The 11116-nt window shown below is 38.1% G+C and overlaps 1 protein-coding gene across 1 annotated transcript; it reads left to right on the top strand.

The window, feature by feature from the left end:
- The first annotated feature begins 58 nt into the window (after positions 1-58).
- Positions 59-11039, top strand: ZCCHC4 (zinc finger CCHC-type containing 4). The gene is made up of 13 exons (XM_057365062.1): positions 59-383; positions 578-696; positions 2152-2234; positions 2891-3166; positions 3656-3736; positions 4033-4105; positions 4627-4777; positions 5292-5392; positions 6550-6671; positions 7272-7347; positions 7829-7880; positions 8605-8749; positions 10360-11039. The coding sequence occupies exons 1-13, from the start codon at positions 299-301 to the stop codon at positions 10481-10483; spliced, it is 1488 nt and encodes a 495-aa protein (XP_057221045.1). The 5' UTR covers positions 59-298; the 3' UTR covers positions 10484-11039.
- The last annotated feature ends 77 nt before the right edge of the window (positions 11040-11116 follow it).

The raw sequence follows: 11116 nt of genomic DNA, 5'->3' as shown, positions 1-11116 counted from the left end.
ATTAATGTAGTGCGTCAAAAAATTCAACAACGTGCAACGTTTAAGTCTTAAATGTAAAACACAAGGTACAATGCAGTTTAAATGGAGATGGAAATGCCCGCCTTTATAAACTTGCCATGGTTGTTTCTGTCCGAACAGTTTTTTAAGAAACGAGCGCTGGTGTTTATGAGGGGGTGGGCGTGCTGCTGCCGGGCCCTGTCACGGTGGCAACGGCCGGGCCTGGCGCCATCTCCGGCGGGGCCGCCGCTCCGCTGGGGGGCGCTGTCCGCGCGGTGCCCGGCGGGAAGGAGGCGGTGCCATGGCGGCGGCGGGCCGGGAGCGCTCGGGGTCTGGCGTGCTCGCCCTGCCCGGGCCGGCGCCCGGCGCGCCCTGCTGCCCTCACGGTGAGCCGGGCCGGGGGAGGCACTTGCCGAGCGTCCGTGTGTTCGTTTTCCGCTGCGCTTCCGGCTCCCGGCGTGGGGTGTTTCGCAGCAGTCTTTGGGAAGGCCTTTTTCTGGAAGCTCGGCTCTTACAGCGGTGCAGTGAAACAGATCTKTAAACGTTCCTTGTGTTATCGTATCATCGCGTTTGTCCCTAGGTCCTGCGCTTCTGTTTGTGAAGACCAGCCAAGGAAAAGAAGAAGGAAGAAGATTCTATGCTTGTTCGGCTTGCAGGGATAGAAAAGATTGTAACTTTTTTCAGTGGGAAGATGAGAAGGTAAGAGAGCACTACCAAAGGCTGTGCTAAAGACTCAGGGGTACGAAGGTGATCAGCGGTCTGGAACACTTCTATGAGGAAATGCTAAGAGAGTTTGGGTTATTCAGCATGGAGGCTCCAGGGAGACCTTACAGCAGCCTCCCAATACCTGAAGGGGGCCTCCAGTAAATCTGGAGTGGGACTTTTTGCAAAGGCGTATCATGATAGGACAAGGGGTGATGTCTTTAAGCATAAAGAGGATAGATTAGATATTAAGAAGAAATTCTTTGCTTTGAGGTTGGTGAGACCCTGAAAAAGTTGCCCAGAGAAGCTGTGGATGCCCCAGTCCCTGGAAGTCAAGGCCAAGCGGGATGCAGCTCTGACCAAGCTGGTCTAGTGAAAGCTGCCTCTACCCATGGCAGGAGGGTTGGAACTAGGTGATCTTTAAAGTCCCTTYCAACCCAAATAATTCTATGGTTCTATGAAATATTGGGAAGTTTTTTTCTCTATTTAGCAATTTTAAAAGTTTATTTTGTTATGGAAGTCTGTAGCAACTGCTGTTTTCTAAACTTTGTCTAACGGCTGGTTTTTAGCTGAGCACTTGTTCTGTCAGGAGAAATGTTTCAAGTATAGCTTTCAAGGAAGGCTGTGTATGTTTTGCACAAAACTGGCATTTGTTATTGTATTGCCAAAACATACAGGAGGTTTGCCAGTGCTATGCAATGTTGAACAAAATTGGATACTTCTGATCTCAAGATGCCCTCATTTCCCATGATTTAAGGYAGAGAAAATCTGTTGGGTACAAACAATGGAGTATACAAAATGGTGAGATGGTGGGGCTCAGCATGATGCTCAGTAGTCTAAGAATATCTGCAGCGATTTCTCTGTCATTCATTTTGACTATCACTTGTATGATGATGGTTTTTACTGTATTGATTTTTACAGTCTCTAAGCAAAACAGTTCCATAAGTTCTGACCAAATGTCTTGAAACTGTTGTGAAACCAGAGAAGAGTGTGAGAGACTGAAATGCTAAGGACTCAGGTGCAGATTATAACAAAGAGCTGTCACACTTTAAAAATCATTACACACGAAAGACTTAGGCAACATTTCTACTGTCATCGGTTTTTCAGGATCAGATCATAGTTCTTCAGAGAGAAGAACTGCTGGTACATATTAATAGAAAGGATGGCTCTTTCTGTCTTTATCATAATCACGTTTAGAGTTTTACCCTGAGTGACAGAAGAAATGTACTGTTTAAATTCACAATGAGAGGCTTGTGTTGTTTTGCAGCATGCCCCTGTGCTGCAGACGTGTATTTCTGAGCAACAAAAACTGTGATCATTTTTCCTTGCAAAGGTAGCTAATGCATGAGACCTTTGAAGACCTTGGCACCCCTTTTTTAATGTTGAGATTTGATGTACAACACCCTGCAGTAATGTTCGTTTTGTAACTTCTCATATATGCAAATTTTACAGGTGTCAGAAACTAGGCTTGCAGCACGTGAAGAATATAATAGAAATCATCAGCCTTCTTTTACACACAAACAGAATGTGGACAGGTATTGTTAATGTGCATTTTTTTCAATAAAAATAAAGTAACGCAGGTTTAGGTACTCTGTAGAGAGAATGTTTCAGGACTCATTAAAATATGAAAAGAGGGATTTAGGCAATTAAGAACTGTTGTATGGCAATGGAACGGAAAATAGCCTGAAACATTTAATGAGAGCATGGAGTTTTCAAGAYAGGACTTCAGGGGGTTGCGTTTGGTTTTTTTTGGTGTACATAGTCATTCTTATGTTAGTAYACATAATGTGTCATTTCTGTTAAAAGAATTATTCCTGACTTTAGTGAGCAAAACTAACAGGCTTGCCGTTGTGAAAAGGAAGGGTAGTATAGTAACAAATAACATCTGAATTTTGTGTTTAAATGTACCGGCCTTTGCTGACAGGTGATGGAGTTGTCACGCTCTAATCTGTTTATTTTATGGAGATTCCCTATATATTTTGTCACTGTATTTTATGCATTGCAAAGTGTCCTTTGAATATTTTTTTTCATAAATACTACTTCATTTACCTGGAGTTTTGCAAGAGCAATGCAAAGTGCATTGTCTGTTTAAATGTCTGAACTCTTATGAAACTCCCTTTATAGCTCCCCTTCCTATCTCTGATAAAGACTTTCTTGAAACTTTGTTCACTACTGTATTCTGTATTTAAAGGTACAAGAATTTTGTTCTGTTGCCGTTATCAAAGAGGAGATTTTGCCAGGAATGCCAGCAATTACTGTTGCCAGCAGAATGGGAAAAACACTCAGATCACCAGTTCCTGTGTGATATCTCCACTGCCCAGCTGAAAAGTCCCAGTCAACTACTATATCCRCTGGAGAATAAAAAGACAAATGCACAGTATTTATTTGCAGACAGAAGTTGCCAGTTCCTACTGAATCTCCTTATAGATTTAGGATTCAGACGAGTACTCTCTGTTGGAACACCCAGGTACATCAATGAGAATTGTTGCATTTTCAAATACTATTTCTCTCTCAAAATGGCACAGCTTACTAATGATTACATAATCAATGATTCTCCCATAATTAGAAATTCACTATGCTTTAATTGGTTGGGATTATCCCAGCATCTAGTGGGRTCTAGCTTTGAACTCTTGAGATACCAGAGAAGATGAGCAGCACTGCAAATAAAACACACAGGCACTATAGATCTCTTTGTTCCTTATGGAAGTGACAGTGAGTCTCTTAGCTTTTTGTACAGGCAGATCCAGTAGGCTCCAAGGACTTCTCATCTTTTAAGACTAACCTGTTATTCTAGCTTTGGGTATCAGCCAGATGGAATCCCCCAAATTTAGCCTACTCCATTTTCTCTATCTGTTTGGTTTTAGGTTTAGTAAAGTACCACACATTCTTGTCTTTCAAGATCGTTTCTGAAGCCAGTGATTATGTGTTAAATTTCTTTATTCCAATTATACTTCAGGCTTCATGAAATGATCCAGTCAAAAGCATCACAAGAAGAAGATTTGAGTGTTAGAAGCCTTCTGCTAGATATCGATTTCAGGTAGGTTTTAACACGTGTTTATCCATGAGAACACTATGTACAAAGATGTGTGTTCTTATTKTTTTAAGAGATAAATTGGTGGTTGTTTTCCCTTTCTTGTCTCTGCATCTCTGTTCCTGTATGCATGCACAAATGACATCCAGTTTATGAGAAAAGTAAGTATATTTATTTTCCCAGTATTGGTATGTCAGTAATCAGAACCTAACAATGATGTTTTTCTAGAGGCCTGTTGTAATTGTTTTTAACTATCCCCTTAGGATAGAAGGAAAGTTGTTTATCTAAACTTAATTTTACAGGTATTCCCAATTTTACACAGAGGATGAATTCTGCCACTACAACATGTTCAATCATCATTTTTTTGGAGGAGAGGTAAGACCAAGTATTGATTCAGTGCTTTGGTAAAAAAGCATGCATGTTGTTGATGCAGAATTTTGTAAGCAAGTCATGATTAGTCTAGTAGACAACACAAAAAAAATGAATTAACAACATTTTAATTAAAGCAGCAGTTAAGGTGTGTAAGCAGCATTAGTTAGCAATGAATTTAATAGGCATCTTTGAATTGAGTGGGAGAGAGCTACTGAAGAGAAGGCACTCTCATTCTTTGATTTTCAGTACTGTTTTGATATGTTAACTGAAGACAGCACTTGTTTTCAATCCTGTCAGAGGGCTGATGTGCCCTACTGAAGCGGGCACTTGTTTTCAGTCCTTGAAATCTAGTGGGGTTTATGTTTTTTTGGTTTTTTTTTTTTTTTAATGCTACTCAAGGAAATTAATCTCCACAAGAGGAAGAAAGTTCTATTTGCAAAGTTGAAACTTCTACAAAGATCATTTTATTGCCAAATACAATATGTTTACAGTTCTTGAATCTTTAATTCTGGAAATTCTTATAGGCTGCACGTGAAACTTGTAGGAAATTCTTGCATGAAGAGAATGATGAAAGAGTCATTATGGTAACTGATCCCCCATTTGGAGGTTTGGTGGAAGCACTGGCTTCTAGTTTTAAAAAACTGATGTCAATGTGGAAGGAGACAGAAAAAGAAGGTATGTATTACACCCAGATAGGTGGACTGAGCTGTAACAGCATTGTAAGGAAAAGGAACCTATTTGTAAGTCAGTGATTCTTGTTTCTCAGGTGAATGTGAGCATGCTCATGTTATAATTTCTAAAGATGAACTGCCATGTATCTAATTTATTCTCCTGATATTTTTAGTTCAATAATGCCCAATTCTTAAAGTCTCTTTTAAAAACTTTCACCATTGTTTTTACAAATCTACCTTGCAATTAAAGTGGACTTTTAAGGTAGGGAAAAATAAGCTATCAAACCAGTACAGTTTTGTGTCAACCTAAGTGAGTATCAAGAGTGTAGTTACATGGCACTTAACAGCTCCACATATACAAAATATGCCTAAACTTTCTGTTGCTTGAGGAAAYTAGTTATTCTGCCCAAGATGATGCACATAGCCACGTTTACGTACTTGGAATGTGCACTGTAAATTTCTCATGCATCATGTACTATGTTTTTTTCCTATGTGCACCAGAGTCTTTTCATTACTAGGTCATGTCAACAAAGAGATGSCCATGTTCTGGATATTTCCATACTTCTTTGAGTCTCGTATCCTTGACTTTTTCCCAAGCTTCAGTATGATGGATTACCAGGTATGGCTAAATACACTGTATCTGCTAAATACCAGTTGTGTGCAATGTGAACAGGAGTATGAGTGAAAGCAGGTACAATKGTAGTTTTTCTCTGTAGATGGGCCTTCCTCTTGTGAAGCCTGGATCCTGTATTTTTATCAGTCAGATCTGTGATAACTTTATCATGGTCCTGTTATATATCTTTAACTCATCTATTATTTATCCATGGACTAATTTATTCTTCCAGGCTTTCAGTGTAACAAGATCTGCACTCATTTTGACAGGTGCATGTTGCAGAGGTGAGAGGTAACTGGATGAAGAGTATTTAATTTTTCATAGGTGTAAAAATGTCAGTGGGTAGTCCCCAGCCCTGGTTGAAAAAAAATTACAAAAATTAAGGTCTTTCATCTCCAAAACTGCTGGGACCAGAGTACAATTACAGTGATGGAAATGTCTGGAATTACTTAGTGAACTTGTCAGTGATAAAGCAATAATCTGGCACCAGCTTCCTGAATATTGTATCCATTCTGTACATAGTTTGAGCACACACGCTTCAGTATGTTTTGAGAGCTCAGTCATGGGTATTGATGATGCTGAAGATTTATTTTTTCATTCATTTAATTCATCAATGAATTTTGACATTGATGTTCTAAGCAATGTGTTTGTGTCTTGTAGAATGGAAATTTGTTGAAGAAAATTAAAAACAAATGCTRGACTAGACTCAGCATTCCTGCCAGTGTTCAGACCTGTGAATTTTTGTGACAAGTCTCTGAAGGCAGTGCTGGAAAAAGCACTACTAATTGCATTTGCAACTTTGTAATTATTATGAGATGGGTTGATGTCACGTCTTGTACACACAAACCAAACAGTTTAGATACTTTTTTTAACATGTTGTTTTGTAAATAGCTACAATGTTATCTTAGGTATCCCATCCAAATGAGCAGAAAGAAATAAGTAAAATATGATTATTCAGGTATTGCAAGTCTAGCCTGAAAATATGYTTGCCCGAATTTACAAGTAAAAGACAAAAAACATGTTGTGGAATTTGTAATCTGATTTGGGATGAGTGTCTTTTATATAAAAATTAACATTTCGTAAGGCACATATAAACATGTAAATAACTCTGCCTGTGCTTAGCATTCAGTTTAAGACTCTCTTTTATGGTTTTATTTTTCTAGGTAGACTATGATAATCATGCACTGTATAAACATGGCAAGACAGGTCGTAGACAGTCTCCTGTCCGTATTTTCACGAACCTTGCCCCGAGTATGATTGTGCTTCCTGAAGAAGAGGGATATAGGTAAGATATATTAATGCTCAGGTGATTTTTAAAACTGTGTCCTTGTTCTTAATAAAGGTATAAAGTCTCCAAAGGAGTTTGGGATGGTGCGGTTCAGTTTTGTCTTGCCTAACTTGGATGCCAGACTTAAGAGCATATTTTTCTGTCTCATTCGAAGGTTGCATGTAATATAAACAATATATWGGATAACTGAAATATCTAGAAAGACATTTCTATTTTCCAGTGTGAAATTATGAGATTTCTCATTTTGTCTGTAGGGCATATTGTGAACATTTACATGAGTGATTTGCAGCTGTGTCTGACCATCAGCTGTTGAGACAGTAGTTAAAAAAATGAACACTAAGAGAAGCATTGAGGACAAGGAATTTAGTTTCATTTGCTAATTTCAATACTATCAATTTCATTTGATAGTATTCATAATTTGACTTTAAGCATCTTGATTTTACTGTGTGGATGTACTGTATGTAAATGACTTAAATGGTCATTCATGCATCAAAGACATCATCTTTATTTCAACAAAGTGACTATATTTGTTCTTAAGCTTTTATAAAATTAATGATTTTGTGTGCAAATAGTGGACCCATACATCTCTTTCCCCAGGTTTTGCAGTGTATGTCAGCGTTATGTTAGTTCTGGTAACCAGCACTGTGAGATATGCAATTCATGTACATCAAAAGTAAGTATTTTCATTTCTTTCTCAATGGCAGTTTCAGCAGTAGTTGGATAACAACCTCTGTAATACTGCCTTTGGTAAAAACCTATTCTGATACTGAGTTTCAGGGAAACTCCAAACAATTTGGTTTCATAGACTTATTACATTCACAGTACACCTTTCATAACCTGCTGGGAATTAATTTCTTTTTCTCTTTTCTTTGGAAAGAGGACAGGGCAAGTTCACTACTTGCCACCTAGACCGGAACTTATTCACCAATGATCTGTTGACACATGTATTTTTTCTTATGCTTTGAAATTGTAGAACTTGCTAATTCCAAAATTTCATCTGTGGTTTTCACAGATTCCAGGATGGTTCTTTCTGATTTACAGTCCTTACAGAGGACTTGTTCCTGTAAAGTGGGGRCCATATACAAGTAGTTCTGTTTTAAGATAGAATCGGTGGGAGGGTGTAATAARTAAAACCACTTATTTGCCTTTTGTAGGACGGCAGACGATGGAAACATTGTGTTCTTTGCAAAAAATGTGTAAAACCCTGTAAGTACAGAAAAATATTTGCTAAATATAAGTGCACTTAGTCCCAACAAAATGAGATTGCAAACCAAGGAGAAAATATTCTGCAAAAGAAGTAAAATGTATTAATTCAGAAGACATAAATTAAAGGAAACATCTCAATTTCACACAAGTTGCTATTCATTAATTTAGATGTACTTGCACTGTGTGGAAATGTAATAAATTTCTGTCAAGGCACACTACATCCCATTTTTGTTTATTTTGGGAAAACTGAAATACTTCTATTTGTCATATAAGTGTTTCCTGATTTTGTAAACTTTTTAGTTAGAATTTCATAAACAAATAGACAATTACTAAAATGTTTAAGTCGTGATAAAATTATGTTTCATGAACAAATTTAGTTGTATTTATAGCTCTGTAKAAGTAGCTGAAACAGTCATTTTTGTTACTGTTACAAAAATCACAATTTGTAAAGACATTGYAACATCTGGAGTACTTCTCTTGTTAAGATCACACACAGGATAATAGTTCTAATGACAAAATAATTCACACATAATTGCACGTTATGTCTGATGAAGTACCTGGCTGCCTTTTGAAATGTGGTAAGGTACCAGAAATGACTACATCCATCTCTTTAAAGCTAATCCAGAATTAAACACCTGGCATTGTGGCCTATATTTAAAGCTTCGTTTCAGAGTGTTCATTCTAAACTTYTCGAAGACCATAAATCATGTTACTTATTTTGCAGCTTGGTTTCACTGTAACRATTGCAACTGCTGCACTCTTCAGAAGCACAGCTGTGAGAAGAKTGATGTTGGCTGTTTTGTTTGTGGCAAGGCAGGTCACAAGCGCAGTGCCTGTCCTCGTCTCTCCCGCACCAGAACAGCTTGTCAGTAAGTGAGATACTGCATTAATATAGTTAAATACAGCATTGGGATGAGATGAGAACTTATGTCATGGAATCAGTTCAGACAGAGATGATTTTTGGCTTTAGGTGCTGATGTCAGCTTTCACTGTTGCCCACTCCCTGCATTGCTAGGGAGTATATACTGAAGGGAGGGTATGATAAAAGGCAGGTCACTTACCGGGGCTCCCAGTTCCTTATGGTTTTTCTTTCAAAACTGATTTATATGGATCACAAATTTGGTGACTGGCGCATGGAGCTCTGTCAAGATTGAAAATTGAAGTAATGGAACTTTTATCCCCTTTGAATTCCACATGAAAGGTCCTGGAAAAGAGTCACCTTAATGCTTTTATTACTTCCTGTCTCATTTGTTTGTTGTAGCATATTTTTGCTTTTCCTGGTATTTCAGATGCTTTTTGTAGTATGATCTAAATCTCCACCATTAATGTCACGTTGAATACTTTTATTCTTCCATGATTGTCCTTCTGTAACATACAGAACACCGTACACATATGTGTATGTATTAGAGAGCCAAGTAAATGGTGTGTGGTTATCTTCAAATGGAACTAGCTGAAAAGAAGAAAGGGGATTTGTTAAGACATGATCCAGCAGATGGCTCAGTCTTTCCATTTCAGGATAATTGACTCCACTTTTGTAAATTCCTCTCCAGAGAAATGGGTTTGGTCTGTGATTCTGGGCTTGAATGGCTGTAGCAGTGGAAGTGCAATTCTTCTCTCCCAAAAGCTGTACCTGTGTCACACAGTGAGATTCAGATAATTACCCTCTTGGATCAGTATCAAGAGACTCACCAGGTGCCTGCTGAATGGTAGAGGAGTGCCAGGTGTMTTGTTTCATGTCCTACTGATACTAAACGGGGTTTTGCTTAGGGACTATTAGACTCAAAAGGTACCAATATTTCATCTTCTATATCTCTCATAAAATTCCATCTCTCAATGTTTCTTTCTTCTTTGCTAAAAAAAATTAAAAGGATGCTAAAAGAAATTAATGAAACCTCATCTGTTCCTTCTGTCAAATAAGAGACTACTCCGTCAGTTGTACCAGAATGGTTTTGTACTTTTAGGTCGTCAGTTAGTTCTTGCTGATTTATTGCAGAAGATAGATTTCTTTTACTAATACAAATTTTGTATGTTTTAATTATATAACATTTTGCACTATGACATACATCTTTCWTCAGAGACAAAAACCAATCCACATGCTAGTTGTATGTAGGTCCTGTACTAATCGCAGGATGCTTCCTAATGGTGTTAAACTTTATGTACTTTCTTCTTAGTCTTTCTGTAATATATTCATGCATTATATATTCAGCATGAAACTCTGTGTGTGCTTTTTTTGTACTTGGTGAGTTTCTTGGTTTCAATATCTGTTTAAATTTAAATGCTGAATAAGTACATAAAATGAAAGATTAAAGGCAATAAAGTGGACAGTTTTAGGAAGCTGAAATACTTCACCTTGTGAAGTATTCTTCACATATTGTTACAAAATTCATATATTTATTTAAAATACAAGCAAATGTACTTGTCCAGTATAAGCTGTTCTCCATTTTATTCTAATCTTTATGTTCCTTTTTTTGCTTCACAGACCTGGCAAAAAGAAAGGGCAGAAAATTCAAAAGAGAGTAATGATGGGGATCCGTAAAAGATTAGCTATGAAACGTGCTGTATTCTCCAAGAGGAAAGTAAAAAATAAGAAAAAGAAGACATGACTTATCTTGCTGTTACATAGTTGCTAATTAATTTTTTTTTATTGCCAGCCTTTCATTCCATTTTCTAAAAGTGTAAATGTTAACATCCAAAATAAAATCTGATTGAATTAGAAGTGACAGTTCTTTTATTTTACATCATTACTGGTACCAAAAAAAAAAMCCCACCCAAAACAACTAAGTGAACCACCACAGCTCTTAGCATCTATTTGTATACTGTGATAATTTTGTATTTCGGATTAGCTATTTGTCTAATTTGGTGGGTATTGGACGTTAAGGGGAATACTGCTGAGTGGTGAGGTAATGACTGAGGGATGCTCCCTTAGTATGCTACATTGGTATTGGGGGACSTGCGGCAAGGGAGGAAGTGAGGGTAGGTAGAGGGGGAAGAGACAAGTTCTAGGATTCTAAGCTCTGTCAGTTACAGTCTTCTTACAGGATACCTTGTGATTTTTAAAAAATTTCTCTGCAAATGGAAAAGGGGCTATTAAAAAAAGTACTGTATTTAGTATGCTTAAGTGGRCGGAACGGAAGAGCCTGACCCGCCTCCCCGCGCCCGCTCGAGCCCGCCGCCGCCGCCGAGGCCCGCCCCTTGCCACCGCCGAGGCCCGCCCCTCTCCTTGTCGCCACCGCCCC

The sequence above is a fragment of the Malurus melanocephalus genome, unplaced genomic scaffold (assembly GCF_030028575.1).
Source record: "Malurus melanocephalus ecotype Western Australia unplaced genomic scaffold, MMel_1.1 scaffold_47, whole genome shotgun sequence".
Taxonomy (NCBI): domain Eukaryota; kingdom Metazoa; phylum Chordata; class Aves; order Passeriformes; family Maluridae; genus Malurus; species Malurus melanocephalus.
This window is presented reverse-complemented; position numbering and strand designations above follow the sequence as displayed.